Raw genomic sequence first — 20,490 nt, 5'->3', positions numbered from 1 at the left:
AAATCTACTTCAACATCAAAAAAAAGCCACAAGCAGCTGAAGAATCCAACTAACACAGCAAGAAATTAATCTTTGGCGTATTGCTGATCTCCTGCAAGTACATTTCCTGGCACTTTATCAAATGGTAAACACGAGGAAAGTAAAACTTAGGCTGGGAAGGCAAAATCAAATCTTTTGGGGAAGGCAGCCAAGAAGAAAAATAACTGGAATCAGAGGGCATTCACTCTCATGACCAAACTTTCTGTATTTTAAGATCACTTTCAGCTAAAGCTATGCAAATAGCTTGTTCACTTCTATTTGTTTGCTGTCTGTTCAAGAAAATATGAGATGACCCATAGAGAGTTGACAAATCAGAAGTCCGGAAAGTCTTGTATCAGATTAGGTTTTTCATTTGACCTGGCATTTACACATTTCTTCTTTGAGTGTTTTAGAACTTCTGGCTTAAAGTAAAAAGCTGTAGAAAAGCAATATCATTTTCATTTGAAGTGGCAAAGGATTCAATTTTTTCCATAAGTTTCATTTTTAATCAAGACAGAGGAATCATAAAACTAGTGAATTTCTGTAGAATTGGTTTCATCAAATCTGTTTTGTCTTTTTCTTTGAAAAGAACTGGGATGGAAAACTACAAAAATTATAGTTCTACAAAATAAGGGCATCTGAAAATGTACTCTGGGAACATGTTCTTCTATCAATAATAACTCCCAGAAACATAAAAGCAGACAGTGTACAGTAGGTGAAGCTAGCTTCTGTGCTTACTGTGGTCACTTACATGGATCCAAAAGGAGAGTCTAGTAAGTGCTTCTAGCAATTAAGCTCTTCCTAAAATTTTTCTCTTCTAATATTTCCCCATAAATGAAATGTAGAAAGAGGGTGATTAAAAAACATAGCATGTAGCTGCTCTGCAGCAGGCAAGTGCGTCTTCAATTATCTTTGGTCTAGAAGAGTGAATCCATCCCCTGGAATGTAATCATATAAACAATAGCTACAAAATTTTAAGAGTAGGCAGAACAGATTTTTTAAAATGGTGGATAGTGTTCTATTCACATCATTTGGATCAGTTGTCCCACAACTGGAATCATCTTGTGACAGTGGAACAAAGACCCTGAGACATGAAGAGAGAACAGAAGAGATGATAGTGTTAGCATTCCAAACCAACCTTTAAAACTCATATACACACACTGTAGGTAAGGTAAGAAAGTAAAATAAAAATGATTTCATAACAAAGAAACACATCACATAGAAACTATGAAGGTATCTGAAAAATCTGTTGTCAGCAGTGCTTAGGGTACACTGTAGATTTCTTATATATTGATATTCCTATGTAAGTGTCACTTAGCTTATCCTGTCCATTACATTATATAGCCACGTGCATAAAGTCAGTAGAAAAGATACTGGTAGTAATAACAATCACTTTCTGACTCCTTTTGTTTCCTAGCACAGAGGACTAACATTGCTTCAAAGGCAAAGAATGCGTTCCTAAGAAAGGACTGCCATTATTGCAGAAAGGGCCTTCTAGCCAACCGTTCAAGGAGACACTTTCCCTAGGAGAATGCTCACAACTTAAGGATATGGAGATTAAGAGTGGAAAATGGGGAAGGATTAGAAGTTACTGATGAGGTGTCATGTTTCAGATTAACAGGAGTATAATTCTTCGAGGAGAGAGAAGCACATCTCATTTTAAACGGATCAACACAATTGTGCTAAAGAACCGAACCAACTGTCTAGGACTCCCTTTAAGGACAACCAAGCATCATTCCTTGCACAACCACTCTTTCATGGCATGTCTTCCTCCTATTTTTATCATTTAAGTGATAAGGTAGTATGACAGATTACTTATAAGTGTATAAGTGTACTTATAAGTGTACTTATAAGTGTAGCATTTTGCATAGATGCAAATTTGCAATAGTTTATGCTCTATTCTACAGTATTGAATAGGAGTTTGATAAGGATCTGAACTTGTTATATGGATAGTGAGAACTATGTTGTTAAAACAGGCAAAAAACAGGTACTGCAGACTGTAACAGTAAAAATGGATCGATAGCTAAATGTCTAAATTCAAACTTAGAATTCAAAAATTCGGACCTGACCCTTGGTAGGGAAATATCAGCTTGCCAAATTGAAATGCAGAACATATCTCTAGAGGAAAATCAAAGTACGGGATCAGAAATAATGCTGAAGGAAAAAAAATCTACAAAACATTATATTATCAAAGGAAAAAAAATGCTGAAAAAATGCTAATATCACATCAGTGATATCAAAGGTGTTTGGAAACCTAGAAGTAACCCCATCATCTGAGCAACTTGCAGAAACAACTCAGCCCCTTCAGCACAAATGAGACAAAGCATGCAAACACATGTTGCTGCAGTCAAAATGTGAAGTTTCCTCAAATGAGAGGAGAAATCGGATCACAAGATTCAGTTTAAGGACTTCACAATCTGTGGTACAAAATACAGACAGATATAAAAAAATTCTGTAAGGATCAGATGCAGATACATGTAACAGGAGCATTAAAAATTTTTAAGTGTAGATGGTGGCAAATGCTGACAGACATACAGGAACTAAGTCCAATCCTCAGGACTCTGAACTGGGGGTGAGTTACAATAATGAATTAGCAAAGTAAGCATTGGTTGCTTTGAATTTAGAGGCTTTCATAGAATGCCTAAGGAAAGGATATATGTCAGGGACAGGATAATAATTCTGGTATCAAATCTGAACCTGACAGGAATTGGTTGATTACAACAAATGTAGATATGATCACAGGAAATGAATGTCTCACAAAGATATATGTATATGTTTTTGAGAGGATGTGGAAGGATTTTGCTCTTCTCTTTTTCCAGAAGACCAAAATTCCATGAACTTTGAAAAACAGAGAATAGGAAAAGCTGAAAATCACTCCACGAATGGCAGTTGTAAAACGCAAAATGTGATATACTAGATTTAAAAGCTTAATTATTGGAGTCAAAAGAGGGGAGCAAGTCAACTTTTTCACTGAGTCTAGAGAACTGAATAAAAATATTGTAAATGAGGACTCGCACAAGTAATAGAACTGCTTACTTGGCAGATGTGAATGACTTCAGTAAAGACCTGAGCATAAGCAGCATTTTGAGAGCTTGAGTGAAGTACCTTCCCAGTCCAATTTGCCAAAATTTACCAGTTTTTAGATAACACATTCTTGAAATTACTTTCTGAGTGTATTTGGTACTGGAAACATTTCCAGCTGCATCATCCTAGATGCCCAGAGGTCTCCCAGTAATCAAAGCATACATTGATATGCTCCTACGAAAGCTCTGTTGATGAGCTAAGGGAAACTTCAAGAAGAAATAAATAAGAATGCAATAAACATCATTTGCTGAATCTCTAGGTTTTATCAAGTCCAAACATGCTAAGACTAAAGAATAAAAGAAGAAATATCCCACTCCCCTCCACTTTTCAGATGTTACCAGTTAATTCACATACATGTGTTCAGTCATAACAACTAGCTTAAGCCCTTTGCCTCAATACAAAATTAGCGTGGATGCCAGAGCATAAAAGGATTCGAGGTCTGTGATTGCTCTGGCACCTTTCTACATTTCTTCTGGACAGAGCTAAAGATATCAAATTCTTCACAAACATTTCAGCAGGGAGATCTGGGATCTGTGTTGATACAGAGATGTGCTTGAACGTCTGCCTGTAGCATGTGACATGAGAAACATGACAGCAGCAGAAAAAAATGCGTAAAGAAATCACAGAGGAAATGGAAAGGCCTGGGTACAGCTGTACAGCACTTCATTGTTTTGACCATGCAGATAATTTTGTAATTAAAATGAGACCATTCACTGCTCATCTCTTGCTAATGAGGAAGAAAACGTAAACAAGCATAAGGTAGGATACAAAGATGATGGGAAAGTAGAGGATTTTTCTATAGTGTGAGTTTTATTGTGTTGTCTCCATTCAGGAATTATCTCAGAAGTGTAGTTGCACCTGGCAAAAACAAATACCTGGAGCAAAACAGTGAGTGTAAATCTGAGGTATGGGAAGGCACAATATTTAAGGATGATGTTGTGTCTGGGCTAGAGCAGGATGGACAGTGAAATCAACATTTGCTATTGCAGTTTTCCTTATCTGAAAAAGGGTTTTCAGTAGTTGCCAGAGTCTTTCTGGAAGAAACACATCCACCAAAAGCCAAAAGGAGCTTTGGGATAAGTTTGCTGATGCGTGCACTTAGATGGTAAGCATGGTAACCTGCAGATGCTGTGTGAAGGGAAATTACTTTGGTAGTGGATCTTGGTGCTTCAAGGGCATTTGTTTCTGTGGCATCCCAAGCTGTCCTGGGGTTTCTGTCCTTCCCCTGTGGATGTGAAGGAAGATTAGCACAGTTTCAGTGCTAGAGATTTGGTCTGGTAGTGTAAGCACTCTCTAAGTAATCAAATGGCTGCTACTTTATTCCAGTGTACATTTTTGCTGCCTGAGTTAAAGCTGTTTTTGCTTGACACAGAAATTCTGGGCTTTTTTTTCTGTTGTAAATGAATAAGGAAACACGACTGATAGGTGCCATTTCAGGTAATAAACAAAAAGCTAAAAGGGAATTGGATAGCAGAAGTCCTATATAATGTGCAGCTGATTAAAATTAAGCATACACTCAGATTTTAATATTATATCAATAGACTTGTAGCTGCATATTAAATTAAAAGGCACAGAATTGATTTCTTAATAATGCTCCATTAACATATAATCAGCATGGAAAATCTTAATCATAATTTGGAAAACCAGTGTTGTAAAAGTATCACATTAATTATAAAACTGATAACAGACAAAAAAAAAAAAAGTGCATACATTTAATTTCATACTTATTGGGTATTGCTGGGAGCTGCACTGCAACCTCTGGTTGTGATTTATATGCCAGACTAAGGGTCTGCTCTGGGTTATGTTTTCAGATTTATGGCTGCCTCTTCCACTGCTAAACTGCAGTTGGAGAGAATTAAAACATTTGTTAGTGAAGTGTATCTACATGCGTGTAAATACACTTGTTAGTTCAAAGATCATCCCTTCTAATGCTGAATTAAGAATAATAATAATAATAGATTAATAGAATGGTTTATGTTGAAAGGGACCTTCTAGTTCCAATGATTTGGTTCAAATTACACCATTATTTTGAACAGTAACATGTGCATATATTCTTATCTGCTGATTTTAATCTGGAAAGTGGCCAGAGTAACAGGAGCATCCTGGGTCCTACAACAGCTTCTGCAGCACAGCTGTTTACAGCTCAAAACTTTCTCAGGTTTCACTGAAATGGAGTAGCACTGCACTGCCATCACCTCCCAACAGTGCCTGTTAACGACAAGAGCCCAACTTGGGTGCTCAGTACTACTTTGAATCAGTTAAAAGTTTTTTTGCTTGAAAGAAGGGCGCAGAAGCTGAGGTGTTCTTGCTTTAATTGAATGAGAACACATTGTCATCTTTTTTGAGTATGTATACTAAAGCATTGCTATTTGAATACTATCAACTATTCATCCTGTGTCACCATAAAGAAATTTCAGCAGTTGGTGACATTCTTAAAACAGTCATCAACAAATGATAGGATGTGAAAATGTTTACTCTTCCTCTTTTCCCACTGATTTGGTGACACCTGATGTCCCTGTTGATGTGTATTTAGGGAAGTGGGAACAGCAGCTCATTAGCTGCTATCGGATGACGTTATTCCTCCTGTTCTTCTTGTTGTGTTGATTGAGAAGCTGCTGATTTACACCCGATGAGTATCTGCAGTGCAGCTAAACTACAGAGATATTGTCTTCAGTATGGAAGCACTTGTAGCCTGATTAAAGCTTATTTCAGGGTATTAATTTAATATGTTCAAGTACATGTCCTAGGCTCCTGATAGTGTCATTTATAGATCCTTTTCTCTGGTGACCTCAAGGCAGGCAGTCTGCAGCTCCATTATTCTATTTCAGCGGTCTTTGGAATACGTAATATCCCAATTTCCATACAAGAATTAAAATAACAGCAGAGCTATTGTCTTATGCATGGATGCCTTATATCCAAACCTGATTTATTTATATGTTTCAAAATAACGGGATCTTGCTATAAGAACTGCTCAGAGTGCTCAATTTTGGTCATTTTCTCATCACAGAAATGGCTCTAACTGCATGAAATGATGGTCTGTAGCCCAGACACCTGATTTCAGCAGCAGGAGTGCATCAAATTATTTTAAGTTTTAATAAACAGTTACGTTAATGAACAAGAAAGCTATGATAAAAATCTTTTTTTGTTTTGTTTTGCTTTTAATGTTACACTGAGGAAAATACTTATCATAAAAAACAATCTGAGAAGGATAGTAGAAATGTAGACAATTTCAACAAATTGTCTTTGGTACTCTAATTAGATGGGCAAAATATAAGAAAATCAAAAGCACACACTGTAGCTGCCTTGCATGAAGGTCTTGCAGGACCTTTTGCTAATAGAAACTTTGCTCTGGATGACCTCTTATTTTCCTTCCATTTCATAACTCTCATTGTTCCAGTGGCAAAGCAACCAAGGCACATGCAGATGTAAAAAAACCTCATGGACACACTGGCATTTCCATTCCTTTTGTCAAAAACAACTGAATATTTTAAGCCCAAGTGTTTCAGCCTTGCTTCTTGCATATGCATAGCTCTCCATGACAAGAGAAGCTGTGCATGTAGAAACATTTCAGAATGAGATCAGTCTGGTTGAACTGTGCTCTGAGTAGAAAAAAACTTTCCTCTTTCTGAAGTACCAGTGGATCTGCCGTGCTGGTTTTAGAGGGAGACGAGCTGTGAGTGTAAATCAGCCAGGAAAGTTACAGCTGAGATCACTGTGGAGCGAGGACAAATGCATTTTGGACTGGAAAGGATGACAATAGATTTGACAAGGAAGAAACAGTGAAGGCCAGGAGATCCTTGCTGGAGGGTTAGGCTGTTAACCTGCACATCAATTCAAATTCAGCCATGCTAAATTTGGAATGAAGCCAGATTTATCATCCATGGAAGATTTTTTCCCATTCCAATGTAAAAGTTGTTATTATATATCTCTTAACCAAAATTAATGATGTTCCACCATATTCACAGGAGAAAGATAGTTCAAATTGTCTTTTCTAGAGCAAGCCTGCAAGTCGTATGAGTTCTAATGATTTATTCCATCACATGCCTTTTTAATTACTCTCTGATTTTATGTTTCAATTCCTAAGAAACTAAAAACAAGTTATTTAAAAGCCTAGATTTATGATTAGAAGTCATTCTTCTGTTGTTTTTTCTTTTTTTAAAGAAAGGTCTTTTTTGGGATGCATCCTTCCAATTTTTGTCCATCACAAACCAGAAAACTCCTGACAGTACAGCTGCTATAGGAAAAACTAATGTTATTCCCTGGCGTGAGTTAACCTTGTCAGAGATTTGTCTTTACATTGTGATTGATTTGCACTGATTACTGAAACATTACTTGTTTTTCAGTCGTGTGGGACTCTCTCTTTCTGGTTTCAACCTGAACCAATCCAAAACTGACCCATAAAAGTGCTTTGAAGAGTTTCTGTTTGAATGTGTTCACATTTTCTGGGAAATCTTTTTTCCTGCATTTATGATGATGGTTTCCTTTTAAATTCAATTTTCTTCAAAGAAGTAGGGGTGGCTGGGATATAAAGATCATTTTGAAATATTACTATTTCAGAATGTGCAAAAATAAGTGCAAAATCCCATCTCCATCTTATTCAATGACTTTTCTGTTATTCAGTCTTATACTGTACTTTAAAACCTCCAGAAATTTAGTATGTGTAAGAAAGCCTGATGCAGGATTTTTTAAATCATCTTTCCAGCGCACAGAGCCACGTATAATATACTTGAGCTCACTTACTGTAACTACAGCTGCTGTTTATAATGTTTCCTTAACTAACAGAAAGTTTAATTTTGAGAGTGTATCACTGTGCATAAGTTTGTAATGTTGCTAGAAATTGTAACCATTTTTCCCATGGAACAAATATGTCTCTTCCACACTGCTTTTCTAAGAAGAATCTCATCTTTTACCCTCCACCTAAAAAAAAAAGAAAAAAAAAAGAAAAAAAATAGAAAATAGCTTTTTGCTTTTTTTTCTTTCTCAGAGCCAATGTATTGTCATGAATTTTCATTTTGTGGTAGATGTCTATGTGTATATATATGCATGGGAGAAAGAAAAATCGAATTTCTGCCTCCAAGGGGGGACCATGCAGTAAAAAAGACTCTCAAACTTGCTTTCAGCATACAATGACTCTGCCCATCTTTGCATAACTGAGTGTTGTAGCAAACAGTAATTCCTACTGGTAGTAAAGATGACAAATGCAAAGCTGCTTAGCACTAATAGGAACTAGAATATTAAACTACCAAAAAATTAACACTTTTCGACTTCTATCAGCAGTTCTATGATACTAATTTAACCAAAATGAAGCTATAGAATAGTCCTTTGTGCATCATTAACCACTCTCCATTCATGCCAGCTCCACACTGGGATCTAGCAGGGATTTTGGGGTTTGGGATGTGATGGAGGACTCACGCCTGCCTGTGTGGATCAGCTCCCACACACAGCACTGCCTGCACAGGCTGAAGGATGCCTGTGACATCTCATGGTGCTTAGTTAGGGAGATGTTTCTTACACATCTGTACGCACAGTAAGTTTTCTAGGAAAACCAGTGAAATGAAACAGGATATGATTTTAACAAGGAAAAGGTTTTATTGGAAACAAAGAATGTTTCCTTTCCTCCTTCAGTATCTGTTACCTCTACCCCAAAGTGTAACTTCTCAGAAAATCAGATGTCAAATGGTATGGACACATGCTATCAACCCCTGTAGATTCAGAGACATCATCTAACAATGTGTAAACCAGATTCAACAGTTCACACTTTAAAAGTGGTAGTTAAACAACTTCCCTTTTCTTTTTTCAATGTGTCTTCTTATCCTTTTTATTCTTGGCCCACACAGAATTTCATACACGGCGATGCACCACACGGTAGGCAGCTGATACGAAATACAGCTGCTATATGGAGAACTTTTCCAGCTTTATATATAATCCTTTCTAAAGTTGTGCAACAGTTCAGTCATTGGAATTAAGTTGAAGTTTGCTAAAGATGAATAAAAAGAAAATCTTAAGCAGTCACACTCATTTTTCCCTGTGTTCTTTTCTTCCAAAAATACTATTAACACTTTCTTTAGCTGCATTTTAGCAAAAGGATCTCATTTTGCTTTTGTGATTTATGAATTCAGTATGGGATTCATAGAATTGGAAATGAAGACACTAATGAGGGCCTAAAAATCTTCCAGTGCAATGCAGCTGTACAAGCTGTTATTTTAAGATGGAATACTATGTTTTCAAATTGTTCTATGATATCGAGAGGCAAAAGCAAATTAAATTCAGAATATTTTAATGTACTCCCATTAATCATAAGCTTGCATATGAAAAAAATATTAATATTGTCATTAGTTCAGGTAAATTAGTGCCTGAGTTGATATATGTGATCTCTGCAGCCTTACTGGCTTCCAGAATTTTAGGATCTTACAGTCTAAAAACATCCAAGTGCTTTATTGAGGAAAAGACAATATTGGATCATCCCTACCCTTGTAAACATTCCCCTTTTTAATTTATTTGCATTGTTTTCTCATTGCTTCCACAGTAGTCCTCATCCTGTAGGAATAACAAATTATTTGGCTGAAGGTGCAGCTTTCTCCTGAATGTAAAAATGCATTCAGCTGCCTAATAAAAAAAACAGCTTTCATCCTCTTCTGGATGAACTGCTTAAGAACCTCCTTCAAGTATTTTTCTCCTTTTTGTTGGCACACAAATTTTATCTTTTCAAAACCTATAACTTTATTATGGCATTCCAGAATAATATCAGAATTAATAATTCTGAACCAGTATGTAGATACTGTATCACTGCATATTATTGACATTCAGATTTCCTTAAGGTATAGAGCTGAATATCCTCCAATCTTTATTGCTAAAATTCTGTTAATCTCACTGTTGTACTGATTCTTTTTTTTTTTTTTCCATTAACTTGTTGCTGCTATTGAGATGAACAGTATTGAAGAAGATTCAACGTGAAAGAAATGCAGTCTAGGCAAAGAGGGAAATACTTCTGGATGTTTCCCAAAACTTGGAAAATTATGCCTATTGTGAATATTTATTTGCTATTTTACAAACAGTTACATACTCATTGTATATAATTACAGTTGCATGTATTAGCTTACTCTTGGGAACAAATGGATTCCCTAACTGCTTCTTCATCATCTCAGTCAGTTCACCTATCTAGTGTTATTGTGGAGTATAATGAAGAAATATTTACCACAACTTTCAGCCTTCAAAATAAGAACATGGGCGTGGATAATATCTCCCTAGCTATGTGAAGCACCTGTGGTTTGATCCTCAGTTTCCAAAATTCTCTGGAGAATTTTGAGTTGATATTGCATGTGTAGGATGTAGCCCTTTTGTGTTTCATACTCAGTAGCTGATTTTAGCATGTTAGATTTGGATGCTTCCCCAGGAACCTTTGGGGTCTGTGTTTCCAGGAACCATGATGAGGAGCAGGATCCTCAGGATGGCTTTGGGATCTTCTGGTGATAAAGATGGATTGCTAGACACATACAGTGTTTCTTAATGCTTCTGTGTTGGCTATCTGTTACAGACATTTTTCTTATTTGTCTTTTCTAGGAATTTGTCATGATTGTTGTCTTTGGTTTGGAATTTATTATTCGTATCTGGTCTGCTGGATGCTGTTGTCGATACCGAGGATGGCAAGGAAGACTGCGCTTTGCAAGGAAACCGTTCTGTGTAATAGGTGAGTGCCCCAGCTCTAGTTTATTTTAACATAAAAATGAAAACCCTCCCTTCTATTTTGCTTCTAAATTGAAACCATTGGAATCAGGTAGTTTACAGTCACCAGGTATAAATCCAAAATAGCTGTGCGTCAACTGTCATCCACCCAAAGAATTTCTAGATATAAAATCAGAAGGTCCCTAATTACCAGTCAGCGTGTATTTCTTATGCTCTCCAGAAGAGATTTGCCAATGCTTGTCATATACCTGGCCTGTGTATTGGAATGATGAAGGGCTGAGAGCTGATCTCACTGAAAATTGTCCATTTAATTGAATTTGAAAGCCTAACAAGAAACAAATATCGGTCTGTCCTCTGACAACATTGCCAAGACTCCATTGCAACTCTCTGCATAGGATATAGTATCTGCAGGTGTTCCAAGAGTCTCTTTTTCCCCTTTTGCTCTAGAAATTCTTTCTGTAAATGATAAATAGACTAACAACTAGTCAAATCCTTATTTTAAAAAATAATCTGCATGAAATGAGTTTCCCAATAAAAGTAGAAATCACAAATGTCTAACCAAATTAATCTGATGGTTTATTGTTTTTCTAATTATATGGAGGCAATGCTTTTCACAGAACACCTTTGGAACTTCAGGATCTGAGCTTCTTCTCAGCTTGTCTCTAAACATCTTTCTTCTCGGCAACCTTTAATTTATCTGCTTTGTTTTGTTCAGACAATAAGGAAGATGTGTCATTATCTTACCCAGGATCATTAGATGCCAGGTCTCACAAACTTGCCCCTACATCAAATGTGTCTTTCTTCACGAAAGTAGCAGCTTTAGAAATTGTACAGAGAGCAAGTTACTCTTAATAGTAGAGAGACGTGAGAATGGGGGTGTTTTATAGAACTAGCGGTCAGAATGTGCTGGAAGTGCAGTCCTCCTACAGAGGCCACATGAAGCCACCATGGGCTTCATAGCTTTGAAGAATAGCTAGAGGCAAATAAAGCAGCAAAGCTCAATCTTTGTAGCATGTGGATCAGAGTAGGAGATAGGAAGGTAATCATTATTTAGGAAGGAAACATTTCAAAAATATCAGGAGTGAGAGCTACTTAAGAAGAGAGCACTGAAAGCTTAGTGAGATAGGTCAGTAATAATTACATATTGTATCATTTAAATATCAAAAGTAGAGAGAGGAGACGCTGATTTAGTTAAAAGTTGTGGTGGGACCTTCTTCAGTGCACGTACACTGGAAGGGTGGGTTGAGCAGTGAATAAGCTGGTAGACACGAAAAGTTCAGAAAGTAGCTGGAGAACCAATAAGAACTGAATGAAAATATGAGAAGCAAGGGAAAAACAATTTTTATGGAAAAAAGCCAACAGAACCAGAGTAGAACTTGGCTGTTAATGTATTGGGAGATCATGGAGAAAAAGCAAAGGATGGGATTAATGAAACATTATGTCAGCATGTTCATTTCTGTTTTCAACCTTTCCTATCAATTTACAATACCACACCTTTACCATGTTTCACATTAATTCAGTTACAAAAAATGCACAACAGAAACATGCAGTGAAACTGCTAGTGGAGAAATGGAAATTCTAAGGGACTGAGCATTAATTGTGGCTATGTTAAGATTAATACTTAACTCATTTAGATCTAAGCAAATCTATCCAGTTTTCTTTGGTAGGAAAAAGGGATGAATAAACATATGATCTCTTACAGTTCTGTTTTCATAAGAGTGGGGTTATTATTTTTAAATATCCTTGTGTACGTCATTTATGAACTCATGGGAGTGAATGTTCATTTATATAATTTATTACTAAGGTTTTCCTCTCTGGACCCTGATACCAAGAGAGGCTGTAAGGATAGCTGAGACCTAATATGACTTCACTTCATATTTGATGTGGAAGGTGTTAATGAGTAGATCTGTTCTGGAGAGTTTCCCAGACTTCTCTTTGTGCTCTTGCTATCAACTTTCCCCTCTGTCTTGCCCAGTTCCTTTGAAATATCTCATTCATACATATGACGTTATCAGCTGATCAGTTAATACTTTAAGCAAAGGCCTTTAAAAAAGCCTTTAAATAATTTTTCTGAGAATGGTGCAAAAGGCACCAAGATAGCAATAGCCCCTTGCTACATGTGGTAGTAAGCAGCAGTCAGGTACTGATGGTCCTTTATGTTTTTGCTAATTACGAAGTCCACAGGAGATTAGCTCTGGTTGTGGTTCAGTAGTGTGGCATATCTCACTATTTTGCTATCTGAATGCTCTGAGAAAGGATCTCCCATAGCAGAGGAGAATAGTTTTTCCAATCAAACATTTTTTCCCAACTATTTTAACCTTCTGCACAGAATTTACTTTCGTAAAGTAACTGCACCTAATATGTTCCTTGTTTTGCTGGGCTCTGAAAACACTTTTAGTTTATAACAGTCTTTACTTAGCAATTGCTGTTTTTCTCATAAATTTGTGCCTATTATGATCTCTATTACACGTGGTTTAAGAGGAAGGTAGCTGTTCCTTATTGTAGATAATATTTTTCTGTCTTCAGTAGCAATTCATTTGCTCTTCCACTGTTGCTGTGTGTCAGTTATGGAAAAAAAAATTCTGAAGGCCATCTGTGTAGTTGGCAGGACTTGAGCACAGAATTTCAAAGCCTCAGCATGACACAAATTCTCAATTTAAATTTGGTTTTTGAAACTCTCATTCCAGAATTTTTTCAGAAACTTTAACTTAGCCCACATCTAGTAATACAACATTTTTCCAGGATAACTACAATTATTGAAAGTCCAGGCTAGTAAAGTGTTTTATGGATTTCGGTTAGTCTGTTAGTAGTTTCCCCACAGCTGCTTCTATTTTACTTCTTGTCAAGCTATAGCAGGATGGAAATGTCACAAGTTCACATTCTGTTGATGATGCAGAATGAGCGAATTCCCAACAGGAAGCTTAAGTTCATTATTTGTAATCATTAACTTCATGGCTGGCAAACCACATCTCAGAGCATTAAGTGATAGCAGTGGCAATTGTATGTTATTGGATCTCTTTTTTGTTAATTACAGTGGTAACAAGCCATCGTATGGTACTTCTGACAGATTTTTATAAACAAATCCATATCTAATGTGTTGCAATATCTGTTGAAACTTTAATTTATTTTAATTCAATGTCTTTATGTCATGATGTGTTTTGTGCCTGTCGCCTTGGTATTTAGATACATAATCCTGTTTAAATGCAGCCAGATAGTAAATGTGCTGCTCATGATAAACAATATAAACAGTCCTTTTCTACTATAATTTGAACTTTAAATAACCCAGTGATGGTCTGTAATTAAGTATATGCTTGACCAAAGAGACAAATTTCACATTGCATCTCATTATATATCCCAACCAGACCAAGTTCCAGCAGGAGCAAAGTTTTTCCTGGGGCATTCTCCCGACATCTGCTGCCAGTCCAACATTGAACTTATCTCAGGAACACCCTGCCCTCCTCATTCCAGAAAACGGCTGACAAAAGTAGTGTTTAGACTGGAAACTGAGAAATTCCTTGGATGCTTTCAGCAGCCATAGTTATGTGCAATGAAAAGTCACTCTTTATATTTTAAAACTAATATTTAATGGAATGTCCTCATATTTGACAATCCTTGCTGCTGCTGAGTTCATGCTGAAATTTCTCTCTGGAATGTGTTAAAGAATTGAGCAGCCTATATTTGTTAATTGACATGGGTCTTGATTTCACCGCTAGTATCATTATCATATTATGTGGAGCAGAGAAGTGACCGACATGGATTGGGCAACCTGACTCAAGTGTTTTATATTTCTTTCTTTCCCTCTGAGGAGCTGTGGGGTAGTGACACATTCCATTTTCATGAGTCTTGGGGACTGAGATTTTTGTATGAGTGCTGAGCATATTCTGTGCATCTGCTGAAGTGTCTGATGGTCAAAGAAGTCAGTAAGACTAGTGAGTTTGTTGTTTTTTTTTAATGAAATGATTTTTCAGTGATAAATACTGATTAACTGAAATCAAAATTATTTATATTGATTCCTCTTCTCTACGGAAAACTATTTTATATTCAAGCTGGATGTTTTTATCATCAAAATAAGAAGGACCCTTTCTCCCAGTCATCTAGAGCAACTAGTAATCCAGTTTCTGGATTCTAGATAAAGTATAGTTAAATGTTTGTTTGGGCAGATTTGGAGGAGGAAATTACCATCTCTCAACCTTATGGAAGTTATCCAAACATCAGTAAGTAACTCTTAATTAGTCCAGAGAGAGATGGTGGTTTACCCTGTCACCTGGTTGTGTCAATTGTACTCATTTTCTGTGGAAGAAGTTTTAATTTGGCTTATCCAAAGAACAGACATTTGTAAAAGGTGGATTAGAAGAGATCCGCACCAGAATGGATGAAGTGAGTTAGAGCATGGGATTGTGAAGGACAGCAGTGAATCACAAAAGAAATATAGCATTATGATAAAGCTTGTCTGTTAAAAGCCAGAGACCTCTTACTATAAAGAAAGTATTGGTGATGTTAGAATTACTTCCTTAGAAGGCTATTGAAAATATCTTCCCAAGTATTAGGTGGTTGTGTCCATTCCAATTAAGACTGATATAAGTTAGTACCTGCACTTGAATGTTCAGTGATTCCTAATTCGTTCATTTTTACTGGGAAAGTCTCCTGAGATCAATACCATATGATTAACACACTACACTAGTCTGTACACATTCATTCAGATTCTGTAAATTATTTGTGGAGTCTTTCAAATGATTTATGATCTCTCATATGTGAATCTCACAAAATCTACATATATAAGAACTCTGAATTATTATTATATATTATGTGTTATAAAATATTGTGTGTTATAAATATATATTATAGAACTTCCAGTGCCTCTTGTGAGTCATAAAGTTTCAATGACTTGGAAAATTACAATAAGTAAGAGTTAAGCAACTAACAGTCCAAGAAGTAGGTAACATTTCCTTATTTTAGACTTGTTATCTTCAATTTTGTTGGTATTTTTCAGGGACTGACTAGTTGCTACTAGAGATGCCCAGTCTATAAATATACTTTCACTGCTTTTCTTTATTTGATTTGAAGTACTCATGTGCTGTCTTACTAAGCTGAGTTCTCATCATACCAGTAGACAAATTGCTCAGATTACCTTAGATGTGTGTAAATGTTCCTCCAATCCAAAATTAAGTAATTGTTAATATAAGCATGGGTGTGAAATGTTAAGAGGCAGACATGATTCTACCAAAGCTGCTTATCTGCCTACCTCAGCATGTGGAGTCTCAAAAACAGTAAAGTAGCTGATATGTTTTTAAATTCCATCATTCATAGCATATAAAAAACACATTTTTAACAAAGTGAGGGAATAGTATGTCAGAGCATAACTGACATGCAAGGAAATACTCATTTTTCTTGGCATCTTTCTAGCTATCATGCTGCACATCAGTTGCTTTGGTAGCGTGACATTCCTTGCAACTCCCATCTGTGATCATTGTCAGCTCTTTCCCTTGACTTCTCTTTGAGAAGAATTGCTCCTTCGGTGGCTATAAATGTTTCGCTTTTGTAACAGTGAGTTATGCTCTCCAGGCAGAAATTGGAATCATTTCATAACATTTCCATAGAGATTCATAATAGCATCCTACTAAAGTAGACATTAGCTATTTTATACTTCTGTTCGTGCCCTTTACTCTGTCCGTAGTATACATACAATTTCTTGATGAAATCACTAGCTTGCAATATCACCATATTTCAAAAGCATCCTCTGTGATATACAGGTGTCTCGCTCCAATTTTTAGGAGGGAGAGGAGGCTCTTTTGATATCTGTATACCCGGCATGAGATTAAGAAACAACAGTTCAAATGTTGATCTGACTATTTTATTATAAATCCTAATCAGGGAGATGGGGAAGGGAAGGAGGGCGATAAAAAAGATAGGAAATAAGCAAGAATTGTGTGAAGCGGCGATAGTCACCACCAGGATCTCTCTCTTGTTGCCCCTGGCCTTGTCCATCCGTGTTCTCCAGACAAAGGATTTCTCAACTCTTGCCCAGGACTTGCTTGGACTTGTCCGTCTGTGTACCCAGCAAGCTTTGAGACAATGATGTAAAAGAATAATATCTTACAACAGGATGTTCCAAAAATAATGCCTCCTATTCATTTATATAGAAACAACAATGGTTGTTTATAAAGAGCACCAAAACACTATTAGATAGAACAAATTCTCAGCTACAAACACTATTTTTCTACAGTCACCACCACTAGCTATGCATTTTTGCCAGAGGCGAAAAAGAGCCTGGATGCCATGCTCATAAAAATCTGTTTGGCCATCTAGAATGTGGCTTTTCTTTCATATCACTGTCACCACTTCTGAAACACACCACTCACAGCTTCACTGTGCACACATCCACTGTTTGGTCTCCACAAATGTTCAGCAAGTGTCAGTGAAAGTTGGTGGGTGCCATTTTTTATGCATGGAGTAATTTCAATTCCACATGTTTGCTTTGTACGCACTTCCATGTCAGACGCCATGTTGGGTGTCTGCCTCTCTGCTGTCATCTGTCACGTGGCAATAAAACATTGGTGGTGGGAAGATTCAACCTCTACTGTCATACCACCAACATCCTCCTGTGAAGCCATACACCAACATAATATAATAGGCGGCATTACTTTCAGAGCAACCCTCATACCAACAAGCTGATACTTATTTAGGGGTGCTGAAGCAGTATATGAGCATAAATGTCAGTGTTAATCCCTTGGCACGATACATCAGACAAATGTCAGTTCATTTGAGCCACAATTAACTACTCCTGCAGGTGTTTGCTGAAAAAAAATCAGCCTTTCTCATATGATATCGTATCCCCACACTCTGAACACTGATGTAAAGAAGTCTAAGGAGGATTATCTGCATGACGTGTACTGAAGGAATCTTTCTAGAATGGTTTCACAGCAATATGGGAATAGGGGAAGTATAGTGACAAACCTTTGTGCACACTTTTGTTTCTTTTATATTCACCCTGCACCATACAGTAGCAGGCAATGTGCTTCTGTCTTACGTTTGCTGTATGACTTTCAGCCTCTTTGGTGCTTTTAGTTTGAGTTGCATTATCATTATTATTACTACTTGTTACCTGCTTAATGTTTTGGCTTTATCGCTGCCTTTTGTGAAGACTGATCTATTTCTATTCAGGTCATCAGTGCATGAGCCAGTGTGAGCTAAAAGAAGACTGTAGATACAGGCTTACAAATGCAAGTTTTGCCAAGTGTTACATTCAGAATAGTCGAATTGATTGCTGGATGTCTTCATCCAGCCTTGCAATAAGCTTGTAAGCGATTAGAAGGCTTGAAGAATGTTGGTTTCCACAGATGTTTCCATTCTTTTATGTTCTTGTGGAGAGCTGTGTGTTGCCACCAGCACTGCCAAAGGACTGGAAGCCTAATGGGCACAATAGTCCAGTGGGAATTACAACAATCTCTTTAATGATTGTGCCTTGCATGGTTGCCCTCAAATTGCTGCTGAAAAAAAAAAATAAAAGAACTTGTATACAGGAGGAAAAAATACAGGTTTTAAATTTCTCCTTTTTATAGCTGCTGTGTTAAATAGAGCAATTAGGAAGAATGTTACAATGTGACAACATTGTTTCATTGTGTAACAGAGTTTAATATATCCTAAGTTTAATACAGTTATGTAGAAATATTTGCATAATTCTAGAAAGCAAGTTGGGCATGTCCTGCATATATTAATTTCCTCTCTTCTCTACTCACCCCTCAGCACCAGGATGCTAGAACATGAAGTCTCCTCTTAAAGAAAGATTACACTTTTTTTACCTTTAAGATTTTGCTTAAACTCTCCAAAGTGAAGATTTTACATTTCCACTGAGAAATGACAGTGCTGTCTACGGGAAATCTAGGGAACGTGTCCACTAGACCTATGTTAATTCAGCACATCAGTTCCAAAACAGTGTAAGTGCTTATTACTGCCTGGCAGAGTCACCTGTTCTCACCACAGAAAGAGGCAACTCTGGATAGTGGCCCATTCATGCCACCTTATCCTGGGGTCTTTGACACTCGGAGAGCAGCCATGAGGATAGAACGGCCACATGACTCAGGCCCACCTCTGCCACCTCAGCCTGCTCCTGAGACCCACTCTTGGAACTGCTTCATTTCAGATGTGCCCAAGGGACTGCACTTACCCCAAACAAAGTGGCAGGTTGCAAAGACCATCAGATACAGTCCTGAGCTATTCAGCAACCCCTTCCAGCCAGATGGGAGAATTTGAGAAAGCTGGAGCTAATACTGTGCTCGTTCCTGCTTCTCTTCAGGATTATAGCACTTGTATTCTCCAGAAATAGTCTTGCTAGCACCATAGTCCTTCATGGGCTTCCCACCCACCAATACAGGCAGCTTGGTTCCTGGAGATAAAGTGTCTGGAAAATGCAGTAAATTCTGTATTTATGGAAACTGAGAAGTCCCTGGAGGTATTCACTCTGCCTGTGCAGCCATTCGGGGTGGCTGTGTAGGTTAGGAATGCAAGCTGTGATCAGTCAGTCAGAAGGGAGAGGTGCATGCCTCTGGAAGGCTCAGAAAAACACATCCCTTCCAGGTGACACAGAGGGGCCATCTTCCTACCTTCAGCACGCGCAGTAGATAGTTCAGCTAGGTCATGAGCATCTCCTGCTTCCCCCTCAGCAAAATGGAGAATAAATTCCTATATCCCTTCCTCTCTACCTACAGACTTTTCCTCTCCCCCAGAGAACACTTATCTCCCCTGATGTTTTTTGTCTGTCTGCTTTCACTTTCAGTTTCTGTTCCCATGGTTTTTGGCCTTTCCTCTCCTGTATTGCTGCACTGCCTTTGCTTTAAATGCAACCTGGGAACATGCAAGGGTGGGTCCTGTACGTTTCTTAGTGCCTTGTTGTGAGAGCCCAGTGTGCAGAGAGAGCACTGCCTCCCTGCTGGCCTGGGCAAGGCAGAAGCCCAGATTGGTATTTTTCTTCATGTGAGCAGCTGCCAGTATCCCCTGAGCAGGTTGTTCATACTTGTTGCTCAATCACACGCTTATATGGGAATTTTTGAAAACCTAATTCCAGTGCTCCATGGTGAAACATCCAGTCCAATTAATTTTCTCTCGTTATTCTTTTACGTCCTATGGCAATGAATTTTATAGGTTAATTGCATGTTTTGTTGTTTCTTATCAGATATGAATTGTCTTTTGATCTCATTTTTATAAGGAAGAGTAACTAGGAGGCATCCACCGGGCCTTCTTGTCTTTTGCTAGTTTGCATACCTCTATCTGCCATCTCATACTTGTCTTCTGACTAACTACTCCTGAATTATTTAGTCCTCTCTCACTGCACGTCTTGCCATGCCTGCAGTTATTTTGTATTTTTCCTGCTTGTAACTATGCCCATCTTTTACAGTCTGACTTAATGAGTGTGGTTATTTATCAGGCGTGTGTCTCACCCTCCGTCCTGCTGTCTTTCCCTCCAGAAGTCTTCACTGTTTTTTCCTCCACAGCAGCAGCACCCCTTTCAGGAAGGTCTGCTACCGAGCAGGGGAAAGCCTTAGACATAGTAGAGTGGCCAACACTGCTTTCCCAGTGTTTGTAGGGCATAATTTCTCTGGCACGAAGCAGTTACTGAGCAGAGCAAGTGAGGATTTATGGAAAGGAGCTGCATGTGTTACTTGTGGTTTGTGTCCTTGGTTGGATACAAACTGGGCTGGTGAACAGCGC

At 37.6% G+C, this 20,490-nt stretch overlaps 1 protein-coding gene across 2 annotated transcripts in view; it reads left to right on the top strand.

Annotated features, from left to right (window-relative positions):
- Nucleotides 1–20,490, top strand: part of KCNQ5 (potassium voltage-gated channel subfamily Q member 5) — a 262,179-nt gene that overhangs the window by 181,469 nt on the left and 60,220 nt on the right. For both annotated transcript variants that reach the window (XM_085217795.1, XM_085217794.1), the window contains exon 3: nt 10,663–10,789. In XM_085217795.1, the coding sequence (XP_085073921.1) occupies nt 10,663–10,789 (127 nt within the window). The remainder of the gene's footprint in view (nt 1–10,662; nt 10,790–20,490) is intronic.

This window comes from Meleagris gallopavo, chromosome 2 (assembly GCF_905368555.1).
Source record: "Meleagris gallopavo chromosome 2, MGAL_WU_HG_1.1, whole genome shotgun sequence".
NCBI classification, from domain to species: Eukaryota; Metazoa; Chordata; class Aves; order Galliformes; family Phasianidae; genus Meleagris; species Meleagris gallopavo.
This window is presented reverse-complemented; position numbering and strand designations above follow the sequence as displayed.